This window comes from Bos javanicus, chromosome 19 (assembly GCF_032452875.1).
Source record: "Bos javanicus breed banteng chromosome 19, ARS-OSU_banteng_1.0, whole genome shotgun sequence".
Taxonomy (NCBI): Eukaryota; Metazoa; Chordata; class Mammalia; order Artiodactyla; family Bovidae; genus Bos; species Bos javanicus.
Genome location: NC_083886.1, coordinates 52152295 through 52168576, shown reverse-complemented (window position 1 = coordinate 52168576; position 16282 = coordinate 52152295). Strand labels below are relative to the sequence as shown.

Below are 16282 nucleotides of genomic sequence, written 5' to 3'. Positions count from 1 at the left end.
CTCACGTGTCCCCTGGCCAGGTCAGTGCTTTAGAGAAGCCATGCCTTGTGGATGGCAGCCAGCACCACAGCTGGGAGCACCAACAGCAGACAGGCCTCCTTCTGAAAATAGGGGGCGAGTGACACCTCCTCACAGGCCCCTCCTGAGCTGTCACGGGATTTCACAGGCCAAGGACAGAGTTTGCGGGATGGCGGTTTCTCCTGGGGGAGGCCCTTCCTCAAAGTCAGAGTAACCAGACCCAGACTAGTGGCACCGGTGCTCCTCCTGGTGGGCAGAGTGGCCATCACTCCGGGCTAGAGCCCTAGCGGGCATGGTGGCAAGCATGTCACCTGCATGGTAAAGACCCCAGCCCACGTACAAAGAGAGAGGGAGGCCTTGGTGTGAACCCTAACTGGCCAGGGCCTTCCCACTTATGCCGAGGACACAGTCACAGTCCGAGGGGCCCGCTACCTTGAGTTCGTGCGCCAGGACAACACTGCTCATGCTATCGGCCCGCAGGCGGAACTCGTGCTCCCGCTTCTGCATTTCAGACTCAAACTCCTGGAGCAGCTCCTGGAACAGAAAAGGGCTGCTGGCAAAAGGAGCACAGTGGGGCTGGCAGAGGTCCACAGGCTCGCTGAGGGTGGGAGGGATACAGAGGGCCTCATGGAGGATGCGGTCAACGGTGGGACCGAGGCTGAAGGGCATCAGAGAGCCTGTGTTTTCACCCCGGGCGTGGGTTTGTCTGTTTTCTCTGTGATCCTGTGGGGTTTTGCTCTGCCCAGACAGAGCAGCTAGCAAACCCACAAGGAAAGGTTAGCAGAGGCCGGTGAACCCAGAACCACCCCTCCGAGCAGTTAAGCTGTTGGTTCCGTCTATGTCTCTAAAAAAATGCCATTCTTCCCCATCAGTCCTCCATGCTGCCTGCCGGGTTCCTGAGCAGTCCCACCCCACTCCCCAACCCAGGGTCATGGCTCCACCCCCTGGCTCTGTGAATGCCTCACTCACGGGCTGAATCCAAAAGTCCCTAAATTATTATACTAGTGATTCACTGCACACCCAACAGTGAACAATTATGATGGTTCCCACATCATTGTTTTTCTGAGTTTTCATTTCCCCTCCTCCCCTTCTCCCGCCACTCCTCTGGTGCTCTCCTGTTTCCCGAGTGGTGTCTGCTTCCCAGGACACACCCCACGGTATGATTCTTTCCCCTCCTGGCGTTCCTCTCCCTGGGGTGCCCCACAGCCGGTATCCAGGCCTGCCCTTCACAGCTTCCCAGGCGATCCCCAGGATCCCTTGATGCCCTCTTCCCCTCTCTCCGTGTACTCTTGCAGGAAAGGAGCCTCCTCCCTGCCTCAAGAGCTCGCATCAGGGTGAGAGTCCCAGGATCCCCGGCCCCAGTAGGCCTTCTCCCAGTTATGGGAGCAGGAGCCACCCCCTGCTCCACCTCACTCAGGCTCATGGGTTCCATGTGAGGCTGCCAGCTGGGCCCTGTGACTGGAGCCACCCTGTCCTGGGGATCCAGGGAGCCCGCCCAGCTCAGTCCCTCCTCCCGGCAGCCTTCTCCACTCCCTCCATCTCTTGGTTCTCAAAGTTCTAAACTCAGAAGGGAAACAGAGGCAGCTACAGGTTGACCCCTCAGCCCTGACCCACAGGTGCTGCTCAGAGCTCGCTCAGTAGTTACACTCCAGTAACCTCCTGAGAGGCAGCCGCCTAGTCTGAGGCATCCACACCCTCACACTCCAGGGCTCTGGCCTGACATCTGGCCCCACAGCGCTGAAGGCCTTTTCAAGCCTATCCCAAGCTGCGGCAGAGGAGCTGGGGCCAGGCTTTGCCTTATAGGTTTTGTGGATGTTTGTAGCATCTCCTCTTTGTTTCTCTGACACACTTTCGTTCATGGCTCTGGTGGGGCAGGGGTTTCAGTCTGAAGTCCCCACCCCAAGAAGCAACTGCACCGTTCACTTGACAATCTGATCCCTTCCCGTTCTTTGCTGTATGTTTCTGGAATTTATATTGTTAGATGAATTCTGGACTTATCTTCCATGTCTCTTATCTTCTGTTGGACTTTATGTGTCTTTTTTCTATCTTCTGTATTTATTCCTTTATATGTACTTGTAATTGTCAAAATTCTTTCTTGTTCTGATTGGCCCTTCCTCCTAGCATCTGAGTTATGGATGAAAAATACATTCCTGGGGGTACTGACCTCCCCACCCCACCACCCCCTGCAGGCTCGAACTCTCACCTCAGGGGAGGGACAAAGGAAGAGCCCTGTGGGGAGGAGGGAAATAGGCAGCCTCTGCCCCAGAAGCAGGAAGGCAGCTATTCTCCGGACCCATCCTCCGGGACCAGGCTGATGAGAGTTGCAGTATCACTGGCACCGCCTGTGGGGCCTGGGAGGCTTCGGCACCAGAGCCACCCGTGCAGAAAACTAGCCCAACTCGGACAACCAGATGCCACGCACGGGCAAGCCTAGCACGGGTGGCCCACGGGGCCCACCCTGCTGCCCCGCTGATCACACAATGGTGGGCTTCAGGAATCACCTTCCCTGTTCCTCTGGGCCTCTTCTTGGGTTGCTGGCATTTCTCTGTCTTGTAATCCTGCCTCAGTTACACACTCCTTTATTTATTGCCAGGAATGAGGCAATAAATAGTTCACTGCTGCTGCTAAGTCACTTCAGTCGTGTCCGACTCTGTGCAACCCCATAGGCGGCATCCACCAGGCTCTCCCGTCCCTGGGATTCTCCAGGCAAGAACACTGGAGTGGGTTGCCATTTCCTTCTCCAATGCATGAAAGTGAAAAGTGAAAGTGAAGTCGCTCAGTTGTGTCTGACTCTCAGCGACCCCATGGACTGCATGCAGCCTACCAGGCTCCTCCATCCATGGGATTTTCCAGGCAAGAGTACTGGAGTGGGGTGCCATCGCCTTCTCCGAAATAGTTCACTAGGATGTTGAAATTAAGACTTACAAAAAGGAAAAGGTAAGGCACAGAACGGGAGAAAATATTCAAAAAAATATATACGTAAGGACTTATTTCTGGAGTACACATGAAGAACTCACAAATCAATACTAGGAAGACAACCCAATTTATTTTTTAAGTACAAAAAAGCTGAACAGACACTTCATAAGGATATATGAATGGCCAATAAGCACGTTAATAGATGCTTAAACTCTGATCATCAAGGATAATCGCATTCAATCCCCAGGTACACACCCACTAGACTACTAAAAAGGGAAAGACTAACAACACTAAGTGCGAGCAAGGACGGGAAGTGACCAGAACTCTAGTCTGCAGCTGGTGGGATGTGACCCTATAACCATCCTAAAGGACAGCTCAGCAGTTTCTCAAAAGTTACGTAGTACGCGTCCCAGAAGTTGCACTCCTGGTCGTGGAGCCTGTGTCCATTCAAAGACAGCCAAGAATGCTCACAGCAGCCTTATTCAAACTGGCTCCAAACTGAAAAGACCCAAGCGTCCAAAGAATGAGCTGACAGAGAATGGAAACATACTGGCACCTCCATGCAACACACAGCACCAGCAGGCACCGAGAAGGAACAGCCGCCAACCACACGACGTCCATGCGCCTCAGACACGGCACGGCGAGAGGGAAGCCAGACAAAAAGGGGAAACAGCTCGAGGCTCTGTTCTCACAGGACTCTGAAAAGCCAGTTCTCACTGCAAGTGGAAGGCAGCAGGCTGGTGGGACCAGGGCCGGGGGCGCTGCTCCCTGATCGCAGAGAGGCACACAGAACTTTGGGTGGCAGTAAAGTTCTGTCTTGGCTGTTACCCTGTTACCTTGGCTGTGTTAAACCTGTCGAACTGCACACAATATGGTTGCGTGGACTGTAGGAAATGACTGCTTAATGAAGCCAATCTTGGCAGAGCTGACTGAGGGTGCTGTCTCCCTAAGCTTAGACCTACGCAGCAGGCACTTGGGCCCACACAGCTGCCTTCCTTCTCCCCATGAGTGATTCGATTTATTTCAGGAAATTTGTGCTGAGCTTCTGCCTGGGGAAGGGCACTTCCCCGGCTGCTGGGCCGTCCATCTGCATGTGAGCGGGGGTTCATGGCCCCAGATAGACTTCCACCTGCACATGCATGGCCCTCAACATCCTGGGGCCTAAGATCTGAGTCTGTAGGTCCACGGGGTGTGTCTCCCACAGGTCCCCTCCCCCTGCTATGCCGCCCCGGGGAAGGCGCAGGCCCATCCGGGTGCTGAGGCCCTTCTCCTGCTCCTGCCACTGCTATGGGTTCTCACTGTCCTTAATCCTTTACAGTCCTGTCTCCAGCAGTGTCAGGAGAGCAGACATGCGTGGCTGATGTGGCCTTTGAATAGGAGGTCTGGATATAGATGCACAAATCACAGTGAGGGACAGAGTCAAACTGAAATGCATGTCCTGGAGTTAGTCTGAATCTAACCACCTCTCCTGGCCTAAAACCTCACAGTGACTTTACCTGACACCCGTCGTTAGGGTGAGCACAGGTTAACACGGAGCGGGAAGACAGGAGGCCCAGCCCATGGAGGAGCTGTGAGGACAGGCTGAGCCCGGCCAGCACAGCACGTGCAAAGCACAGTGCGTGAAAAGCACAGCACACTAGCAGGATTCCAGGTTTCTGACCGAGTAACAAGGGCTCTGCTTTTGAAGAGAGCTGGACAGACTCAGTTACCTAAAGGAAAGGGTCAAGGGAGGCTGAGCCCAGCCAGAGCGTGCAGGCAAGAACGGGTGTGTCTCTGCCTCTTCCTGAGATAAATGCGTGGCAGGCTCCCTCCCCTCCTCTGAAAGTCGAGGCTGGGGGCCTCAGAGACACTGCGTGGTACAATTGAAAATATACATTTTTTTAATCCCTTGAGAAGCCAGATGAAGTTTAAGGGGGTCACACAAGTAACCCTTGTTGGGATCAGAATATGAAAATCATTGAGACTGAATGCTCAGTTCAGTTCAGTAGCTCAGTCACGTCCGACTTTTTGTGACCATATGGGCTGCAGCACACCAGGCCTCCCTATCCATTACCTACTCCCAGAACTTGCTCAAATTCATGTCCATCAAGTCAGTGATGCCATCGAACCATTTCATCCTCTGTTGTCCCCATCTCCTCCCGCCTTCAATCTTTCCCAGCATCAGTGTCTTTTCAAATGAGTCAGTTCTTCACCTCAGGTGGCCACAGTATTGGAGTATGAGCTTCAGCATCAGTCCTTTCAATGAATATTTAGGACTGATTTCCTTTAGGATCGACTGGCTCAATCTCCTTGAAGTCCAAGGGACTCTCAAGAGTCTTCTCCAACACCACAGTTCGAAAACACCAATTCTTTGGCGGTCAGCCTTCTTTATAGTCCAACTCTCACATCCATACATGACTACTGGAAAAACCATAGCTTTGACTAAATGGACCTTGTTCGCCAAAGTAATGTCTCTGCTTTTTAATAAGCTGTCTAGGTTGATCATAACTTTTCTTCCAAGGAGCAAATGTCTTTTAATTTCATGGCTGCAGTCACCATCTGCAGTGATTTTGGAGCCCCCAAAAATGAAGTCACTATTTCCATTGTTTCCCCATCTATTTGCCATGAAGTGATGGGACCAGATGCCATGATCTTAGTTTTCTGAATGTTGAGTTTTAAGCCAACTTTTTCACTCTCCTCTTTCACTTTCATCAAGAGGCTTTTGAGTTCCTTTTCGTTTTCTGCCATAAGGGTGGTGTCATCTGCATATCTGAGGTTATTGATATTTCTCCCGGCAGTCTTGATTCCAGCTTGTGCTTCATCCAGCCCAGTATTTCGCATGATGTACTCTGCATATAAGTTAAATAAGCAGGGTAACAATATACAGCCTGACATACCCCTTTCCCAATTTGGAACCAGTCTCTTGTTCCATGTCCAGTTCTAACTGTTGCTTCTTGACCTGCATACAGATTTCTCAGGAGGCAGGTAAGGTGATCTGGTATTCCCATCTCTTTAAGAATTTTCACAATTTGTTGTGATCCACAAAGTCAAAGGCTTTGGCGTAGTCAATAAAGCAGAAGTAAATGTTTTTCTGGAACTCTCTTGCTTTTTCAATGATCCAACGGATGTTGGCAATTTGATCTCTGGTTCCTCTGCCTTTTCTAAATTCAGCTTGAACATCTGGAAGTTCACGGTTCACGTTCTGTTGAAGCCTGGCTTGGAGAAGTTTGAGCATTACTTTGACTGCTAACTCTACAAAATACTGAAGCCTTTGGTTTCAGCTCAAAGTTGTGCAGGCTATGGCCACCAGGGGGCAGGAAGCCCACACACAGGCAGAACCTGGCCCAGACCAGTAGGTAAGCACTTAGGGTCCTTGGTGAGGAAACAAGAAACCCATTGCACTCCCCATCCCCACTTCAACCCAGAGGTAAGGGGCTCAGGCCTGCCTTCTGACCACCTTCCTCTCTTGTTCCTGGGGGCCCCTCTCCTGCTAGTCCCCAAGCCATACCCCTGCCCTGTGACGATGTCCCCTAAACTTCTCTGTTCTTGAATTCAAGGTTCAGCCTGGACAGCTGGCTCCTCTGTCTACAGCCACCCTCTGGGGAAGCCCCAAGCTTCCAGCTCTGTACCTTGTGACCACCCCCCTCTGCCCTGACCTCCCAGTGTGTCTTCCTGGGAGCCCAGGAGCCACCTCCTTGTACACAGCCCAACCAAGCGCCCTCCCCATCCTTCCTGTGCAGTTCCCCCATCTCAATACATGGCAAGTCGTCCCGCCAGGCACTCAGCCCCAAAGCAGGCATGTCCTTGGTGCCCGCCTCTCACCCCATCTGATCTATCAGCGTGTCCGCTGGCTCTGCTGTCTAGGTGTATCCAGAACCTGTCAGTGGCTCGAGTCCCCCACCTCTCACCTAGGGCTGCAGCAGCCCTCTTGTGTCTCCCTGCCTCCCCAGCTCCACAGTCTGTCCTCAACCCCACAGCAGAGGCTCTTTTAAAGACTTGACTTGGCTCACAAGCCCCCAAGAGTTTCTCACCTCACCTGGAGCAAAGGTCATTCTCATGAAGGCCTGGGAGGCCATCATAGCCCTCACCTCAGTCTCCTTGAACCTGAATTCTGTTGCTACCTGCAGACTTGGGCTCACAAGTCCTCTTCTCAGGGTGCCCTGACTTGCCTATTAAAAGACAGTTCCACCCCACCCTGCCCGTGTCACACAGGTGATGACCCCAGGATGCTAAAGCCAGAGACTATACTGTTCAGGTGCTCACTGCATCCCCGACGAGGGCCAGCTCACTCCCAGGGCAGGTGGGGCTAGTGCTCAGCCCTAACCCCAGAGCCCAGGAACGTGCCTGGTGAAATCTCTTTGTTAAATGAATGAATACATCAATAAGTCATTGTTTCTCCTCTAGAGGCTTCTAATCCTGGGACTGCTAACCAATAATGAAAAAACAAGTCCACAGTCTACAACTTGCAGACATAATAAACATTAAACAGACTAACTCAGCTCCCGTCGTCTTACATTTCTTTCCTCAAGGTAATAATCAACATTACCATTGAATCAATTCTTTTTTTTTTTTTACCATTGAATCAATGCTATCTTTGACAAGTCAGTAAAGAGCACAAAGATCTTCAGAAAAAGGAGACAAAAACCAGTCCAAAGGAAGCCACAAAGCCGATAAGCACATAATACCCTTCCTTCAGTCACAGGGTCGGGCACGGGCAATAGAGCCCCAAGGCTGGCATGGGCCCCAGCTGGCCCTGAACTACACTAGACAGCAAAGGCTGCCCAGGTTCCCAGCAGCAGCCCTGGACAAAGCCTACAGCTGGAGAGTCCAGACGTCAAGTTTCCTTCCTGCAAGAGACAGGGCTGGTATGAAAACGCACATCTGAAGGGGCTTTCCTTGTGGACAAGGGGTTTCAAAGCCTGAACAAGCCTGACTCACAGTAAGGACTTCTTTGAGTGTGGACAAGCTGGAAAGTCATCCAGAGACCCAGCCCAGTGACCACAACACCCACCAGGGCCACTGCCGCCTCCATGTGCCACTGACTGCCCTGCTAATAGGGATGATTCCACCGCCACCTGGAGCCCTTCTGAAACTCCTCTCTGGAGGAGACTCTGACACCACCTGAGGAAACCTCATGACCTAGATGAGTCACAGCTGGTCTCTTGATCGCCCAGCTCAGCCCCCAGTGACCTCGGATGTTTCCCAAAGTCAAACCCACACATAAGAGACAAAGTTCTTAGGTCCTCAAGGACTCCAAAGGAAAGTCCTCTGCAGGAAATGTCAAAAGCTCTACAGAATGTTTTGAGTGATGGCATCATTGTGGACAATGAAATTCAAGCTTCCAGAGGGGAAGGAAAGGACAGGGGCTCCTCCTGCGCCAGCGGTGGTTAATAGATGCGGCCAGGCCCGAAAGCTCGGTCATAAGGACATTTGCGTCCACAGGTATCTTCCATTCCGATGGGCACAGCTCATCAGGATGCTGTCCTATCTCAGGGTACTGACGCCATGCTATGGGATGGAGGGCCCGACACTCAGGTCTCAGTCCACCAGCTGATCGGTCTGCCCTCCTTGAGAACTGCTGACCCCAGTGCCAAGAAAGGATAGGCCAGCACAGGCAGGCACAAAGTTCATATCTGCCCCGTGGCACATCCACCGGGAGACCAGGGTCCAAGGTCGGATCACCCCAGATCACTCAGTCACTATCACTCCAAGGAGGGCAGAGGTGGGGACACAGCCAGGCTGGCTTCCAGCTCCAGCTCCTCTCCAAAATCGCAGACACAAGTCTAAAAATAAGTCGTGAGTCGCTAACCCAGGGCAGGAGGACAGTGCCTAAGACTTCACACGCTGGAAGTGTCTTCGACTCAAATTACGGCTCCTCGATTTACTGAGGGGGATCTTGGGCAGGTTACTTAATGTCTCGACCTTGGTTCCCTATTTGCAAAATGCAGAACAAAATGGTGTCTCTGTTGTATTGAGCAGATAAATTCACACACGTGCACGAGGAGCTACATGTGGCAGTTTCCATAAACACCTGCCACTGCTGCGACAACACAAGCTCGGTACATCCTGGAAGGCGAAAAAGGGGACCCATGTCACTGCACACACACAGCCCTGCCGGACTCAGCCCCAAGTGTGAAGGATGTCCTTCACCCAAACTCCAGCAAAGCGAAGTCTCTCGGATGTGGAGGCTGAGCTTCAGGGACAACGAGGAGAAATTTCGGAGACAGGTTTAAGTATCTCCTGTCAGTTGACACAGCTATATTTAAACTTAGGGTCATTTATTGCTTGTTGAAAGAAATACAATTATCACAATCTGAGTTCCCAGCTCTCTTCCACAGTAAATAACTCTGACTTCATAATACTTCTTTCTCAAACAAATAAAGGATGAAATGTTTATTCATTCCCAAGGAAAGAGAATTCTGGGGGAGTTACCACAGAGGAAGATTTAGATACCCTGACACATTTCGCCACAGATCACCACAAAGTGGAAACTTGTGACCCCAGGCTGATACTATAGAACCAAGAAAACAACGGTCCTGAGGAAGAAGCGGATCCCCCACCCTACCTGCCGCTGCAGGCCAAGTTCGCCGTCCAGCTCCTTGAGCCTCCTCTCCAGCTTCCACTTCAGGGTCCCATACTGCTCCCGCTGCTGATCCAGCTCATTGTTCCTGTCACTATGTAAAAAAAAACAAAAAAAGCTCAGCGTTAAGAAAAGTCACACTGAACAGTCTCCAAACTACACATTTGCAGGGCTTCCTTTGCAAACGTGAGGTGACAGGTAATGCTGCTTCTTTGCAAGAGTGGCTTTGGCAGGATCCAGACAGGATCTGCAGAGGAGAACATAACGTGGGATCCAGGCTCTCAGGACAATCCACAAGTGTTCATGATACAGTCAAAAGTCAACGGTCATACCAGGACTCCCTGGAAGTCCAGCCACTAGGACTCTCTGCTTCCACTGTAGGGGGCACAGGTTTTTATTCTTTGTTTGAGGAATGAAGATCCCACATGCCGAGCAGTGTGGCCAAAAAGGAAAAAAGGAGCACAAAAGTCACTGATCATACCAACAAACAGGAACTCTCCACTTGAATGAGAACACACAATCCATAGATGCTAACACCAAGATGACACAGATGCTGATATGATCTAACAAGGATTTTAAAGCAGCCATCATAAAAACGCTCTGACAAGCAATTTCACACAGCCTTGGGACAAACGGAAAACAGAAACTCTCAGAAAAGAAAAAGAAAATATAACAAAGAAGCAAATGGAAACTTGAGAACTAAGAAGTACAATAACTGAAACAAAGGACATTCTAGTTGGGCTCAAAGGCAGAATGAGCAACAACAACAAAAAAAGGCAGAATGAACATGTTACAGAAAAGAACCAGAGAATGACGAAAGTTACCTGACCTGATAACAGAAAGAAATATGCTGAAAAAAATGAGCGGAGCCTCAGAGCCCTGTGGGATGGTAACAGAAGATGCAGCGTTCACACTGTTCTTCTGCAGTCCCAGGATGGAGGAAAAAGAGGGTGGAGCCAACAATGTACTTGAAGAAATAATGGTTGAAAATGTCCCAAATTTGGTAAAAAAAGAATGAGCAGAAGTTCTGGGGAGACACTTCACAAAACAATATAAAGCTCGTCAAGGCTGCAGCAGAGCATGCAGCTGAGGCCTGTCCTTTCTCGTCGTGAGCGGAGCCCATGGGCCTGACAACAGCTTCAGGGTCTCAGTCGACCCGCCTCAAGTCAGCTCTTAGTTTCAGATTTAATATATATTTCACATCATTAAAACAGTAAGTCCCCTACATACAAACCTTCTGGAGGCGAACTTTCCAAGATGAGACAGGTAGCAAGTCCAACCACAGAAGCTGGTCCATGTGCCTGGCATACTCTGTCACATGTGTGCATCCTCTACATGTGGCTGCGCTTTCGGGTACTTTACGGTACTGTATAGAGCACAGCAGTACAGTATCTTTATTTCAAGCCCAGGATGTCCAGAATCGAACGTAAAAGCAGCAGTGATGATGTGGCTGGTACTGTACTGTAAGATTAAAAATGTTTTCTGGGACTTCCCTGATGATCCAGTGGTTAAGAATCTGTCTTGCAATGCAGGAGATGTGGGTTCAATCCCTGGTAAGGGAACTACGATCCCACATGCCTTGAAGCATGTGTGCCCAGGTGTCACAACTATTGAGCCTGTGCTCTAGGCCTGAGAGCTGCAACTATATTGAAGCCCTCGGGTCTAAGATCTCATGCTCTTCAACAAGAGAAGCTACCAGAATGAGAAGCCTGAGCACCGCAACTAGAGAATAGCCCCTGCTCACAACTAGACAAAAGCCCTCGCAGAAAAGAAGACCTAGCTCAGACAAAATTAAATAAATAAATATTTTTAAAAAAGAGATCATGGCAATTTATGTCAGAGTGTTCTGCCTATGTTTCCTGTAAGAGTTTTATAGTGTCTGGCCTTACATTTAGGTCTTTAATCCATTTTCAGTTTATTTTTGTGTATGGTATTATGGAGTGTTTTAATTTCATTCTTTTACATGTAGCTGTCCAGTTTTCCCAGCACCACTTATTGAAGAGGTTATCTTTTCTCCATTGTATCAGATCAGATCAGTCGCTCAGTCGTGTCCAACTCTTTGCGACCCCATGAATCGCAGCACGCCAGGCCTCCCTGTCCATCACCAACTCCCGGAGTTCACTTAGACTCACGTCCATCGAGTCAGTGATACCATCCAGCCATCTCATCCTCTGTCGTCCCCTTCTCCTCCTGCCCCCAATCCCTCCCAGCATCAGAGTCTTTTCCAATGAGTCAACTCTTCACATAAGGTGGCCAAGTACTGGAGTTTCAGCTTTAGTATCATTCCTTCCAAAGAAATCCCAGGGCTGATCTTCTTCAGAATGGACTGGTTGGATCTCCTTGCAGTCCAAGGGACTCTCAAGATGCTCAAAATCACTAATTATCAGAAAAACGCATATGAAAACTATAATGAGGTATCATCTCACACTGGTCAGAATGGCTACCATCAAAAATCTTGACTCCTTTGTCATAGGTTAGGTGACCATAGGTGCATGGGTTTATCTCTGGCCTTTTGATCCTACTCCACAGATCTATATTTCTGTTTTTGTGCTAGCACTATAGATTCTTCATTATTGTAGCTTTGCAGTACAGTCTGAAGTCAGACAGCTTGATTCAGCTTTATTTCTCTTTCTCAAGACTGCTTTGACTATCCAGGGCCTTTTATGCTTCTATACAAATTGTCATTTTTTTTTTGTTGCTGTTGCTATTCTAGTTCTGTGAAAAATGCCATTGGTAATTTTACAGGGATTGCATTGAATCTGTAGATAGCTTTGAGTGGTATAGTCATTTTCATAATATTGACTCTTCCAATCCAAGAACATGGTATATCTCTCCATCTGTTTGTGTCATCTTTGAATTCTTTAATCACTATCTTGTAGTTTAGTACATATGGGTCTTTTGCCTCCTTAGGTAGGTTGATTCTGAGATATTTTCTTCTTTTTGTTGCAACAGTAAATGGGATTATTTCCTTGATTTTTCTTTCTGATCTTTTGTTGTTAGTGTATAAGAATGCAAAAGGTTATAGAGTATTAATTTTGTATTCTGCAACTTTATTAAATTCATTGATTAGATATTAGTAGTTTCCTGGTGGCATCTTTAGGATTTTCTATGTAGAGTATTGGGTTTCACTCGTAGCTCAGTTGGTAAAGAATCTGCTTGCAGTGCAGGAGACCCCGGTTCAATTCCTGGGTCGGGAAGATCCCCTGGAGAAGGAAATGGCAATCCACTCCAGTATTCTTGCCTGGAGAATCCCATGGACAGAAAAGCCTGGCGGGCTACAGTCCATGGGGTCGCAAGAGTTGGACACGACTTAGCGACTAAACTGCTGCTACTACTATGTAGAGTATCATGTCATCTGCAGACAGTGACAGTTTAATTTCTTCTTTTCCAATTTGGATTCCTTTTATTTCTTTTTCTTCTCTGATTACCATGGCCAGGACTTTCAAAACTATTTTGAATAATAGTGGCAAGAGAAACCATAAACAAGATGAAAAGACTACCCTCAGAATGGGAGCCAGTATTTACAAACAAAGCAACTGACAAAATATTAGTCTCCAAAATACACAAATAGTTCATGCAGCTCAGAAATCAAAAATAAATGGCAGAAGACTTAAATAGACATTTCCCCAAAGAAGACACACACACAAGTGACCAACAAACACATGAAGAAAAGATGTTAAAAAATCTCTAATTATTAGAAAAATGCAAATCAAAACTACGATGAGGTATCACTTCACACTGGTCAGAAGACCATCATCAAAAATCCATGACAATAAATGCTGGAGAGGGTATGAAGAAAAAGGAACCTTCCTGAACTGTTGGGGGAAATGTAAATTAATATAGCCACTACGGAGAACAATATGGAGATTCCTTAAGAAACTAAAAATAGAACTACCATATGGCCCAGCAATCTCACTACTGGGCATATACCCAGAGAAAAACATAATTCAAAAAAGACACATGCACCCCAATGTTCATTGCAATACTATTTACAATAGTCAGGACACAGAAGCAACCTAAATGTCCTTCAACAGAGGAAGAGGCAGAGACTTCGCTGGTGGTCCAGTGATGAAGACTCTACGCTTCCAATGCAGGGGGTGCGGGTTCAATCCCTGATTGGGGAACTAAAGTTCCACAATGCTGCATGGTGCAGCTAAAAAGTAAAAAAGTTTTAAAACGACAAAAACCAACCAAGCAAAAAAACGCCAGAGAAACAGATAAAGAAGTGGTACGTATATACAGTGTAATATTACTCAGCCATAAAAATGAATGACATTGGGTCATTTGTAGAGACGTGGATGGACCTAGGGACTGTAACACAGAGTGAAATAAGTCAGAAACGGGAAGGCAAGTAACATATATTAACATTATATGTGGAATCTAGAAAAATGGTAAAAATGATTTTATTTGCAAAGCTGAAATAGAGACACAGACGTAGAGAACAAACATATGAATGCCAAGGAGGAAAGCTGAGGGAGCAGGGTGAATTGGGAGACTGGGATTGCTGTATATACACTACTGATACTACATATAAGATATCTAGTGAGAGCCTACTGTATAACACAGGGAACCCTACTCAGAGCTCTGTGGTACCCTAAACGGGAAGGAAATTTAAAAAATTATATGTATATACACACACACACACGTATTCACTTTGCTGTACAGTAGAAACTAACACTGTAAAACAACTATACTACAATAAAATTTTTTTAATGTTTTATTTTTGTTTTTTATGTATTATTTGTGTGGAAAGTACTATAAACCAATTACAGTACTCAGAGCCCACCTCAGATCCCCACCTAAGTGCCTGCTGCCACCAAGGCAGGAGGATGCTCTGACGAGTTACCAGCTGTACCTGGACTAACTTTGTCGGACTTACAAACAGGCCCTCAGAACAGAGTATCATTCATATGTAGGGGACTTACTGTAATTATAAGCTCAAATATGTTTTATTACAATAATTCAGATTTGTAACTCATGGAAAAAATTTCAAATAGTTAAACCAATCTCCACTAATTTCAGCTGCACTGGGACCCAGAAAAAAACATCCAGGTATGGCCTTGCCTGCCTTCCTGTGACAAACACTGAGCAGGTGGGAGCCGGGCAGCCCTGTGGGGAAGGAGGCCCATGGAGGGCAGGGGCGTGGGGTCCGCTGGCCCTCACCTGTGGACCCGCTCCAGCTCCAGGCGGTGTTCCTGCAGCCTCTGCTGGTACTGCTGCTGCAGGTCCTCCAGCCGCTGGGCCTCACTGGCCAGCGCTTGCTTCAGCTTGGCCACCTCGATCTTGAGCTCGCTCACCTCGGCCTGCCTGGCCTCCTCCAGCCCTCGGGCCTGGGCGAACGCGGCATCGTAACGCTCCAGCTCCCGGTCCCGCTCCTCCAGCACCTGCAGGTTGTAGATGAAGTCCTCCCGCAGGCGCCGCAGCTTCCCCTGAGCCTCCTCCAGTCGGCGCTGTGTGTCCTGCAGGGCCACCTCCTGCATTTGGGTGCGCTGGGCCTGCAGCGCTCGCCACTCCTCCTCCTTGCGAGCCAGCAGGGCGTTCAGGTCCTGCTCTGAGGGTGGGGGCATCATGTCAGCAACTGCAGCAAAGAGAAGGCGGGCACTGGGTTCACTGCTAGGAAACCTGTGCTCCACAACGCCCACCTCAGATCCCCACCTTAGTGCCTGCTGCCACTAAGGCAGGAGGATGCTCTGACTAGCTACCAGCCGTCTGGTCACACCCTGAATTCTGGAGAGCCAAAGGCAGCTCCCTTAGGGTCCAGCAGGGCAAGGGCACACAGACCCAGACTCCAAAGGCTCTTTCTACCCTCTCCTCACCCTGCAGCAGAGGGAACACACAGGAAGTGCAGGATCACAGAGGGAAGAGAAGGAAAGACGGGGAATGTTGTTTGCTCACTTAGAGGTGCTACTGCTGCTGCTGCTACTGCTAAGTCACTTCAGTCGTGTCCAACTCTGTGCGACCCCATAGACTCTGCCGTCCCTGGGATTCTCCAGGCAAGAACACTGGAGTGGGTTGCCATTTCCAGTTTCATGAAGTGCTCTGTTTTGCAAATGAAAACCCAAGGCTGCTCCAGCCAGTCCCATGTGGCTCCGGAAAGCCAGTGCCCCATTCCCACCCCCATGCTCTACTCCTGGAGCTGGAATGAAGCTCTGGAGATCCACCATCCAGGAGCATACTCTTCTGCTCTTGGGTCCAATCTATCGTGCACAGACACGTTTTTAAAAACACAATGAAGTGCTAGGAAAAAAAGGGAAAAAAATACATAATACACCACTCCAATTTTTTAATAGATTCAACAGCATAAAACCACTCTGTCAAATTTCCAACAAGTGTCTGGAGATCTGTTGCTTCCCATGTCCACTGAGGATGCCCACACGTGGGGCAGGGCTGCCGAGAGTTGCTCCCCACCCGGGCACCTCCATGACTGTCCTGGTCCCAGCACCGGCGGAGATGGGGTGGATTGTCACGTGCAAAACCGCTTGTGGGGGCGTGGAGTGGGGATGGAGTGGGAGTGATATCTCCCTGGTTGATTTATGCAGCGAGTCTGAGGCCATGGGTCACGCTCCACCAGCTACACAGCAGGCCCAGAGGGATGCAGGCTGGCCCAGGTGCCATGAGCATCTTCTGGGACAGAGGGTGGAATGTGAGTGATGCCTGGCTCTGTGAGGGCTTTTCCAGGAAGGCCAGGTGGGGTCTGAGACAGGCATCTTGGCCATAACATCTGTGTATCACTGTCCTCAAAGCATCTGAAATGTCTGATTCACTTTGAGAGGGTCTTTTTTTAAGATG

At 49.1% G+C, this 16282-nt stretch overlaps 1 protein-coding gene across 14 annotated transcripts in view; it reads right to left on the bottom strand.

Annotated features, from left to right (window-relative positions):
- CCDC57 (coiled-coil domain containing 57) overlaps positions 1–16282 on the bottom strand; it is a 110789-nt gene that overhangs the window by 82016 nt on the left and 12491 nt on the right. For 12 of the 14 annotated variants that reach the window (XM_061392490.1, XM_061392492.1, XM_061392496.1 and 9 more), the window contains exons 2-4: positions 14657–15071; positions 9479–9587; positions 451–552 (exon numbers count right to left, since the gene is read on the bottom strand). In XM_061392490.1, the coding sequence (XP_061248474.1) occupies positions 451–552; positions 9479–9587; positions 14657–15071 (626 nt within the window). Of the gene's footprint in view, positions 1–450; positions 553–9478; positions 9588–14656; positions 15072–16282 lie in introns of those variants that run through there. The other 2 variants (XM_061392491.1, XM_061392495.1) reach the window with 2 other exon arrangements.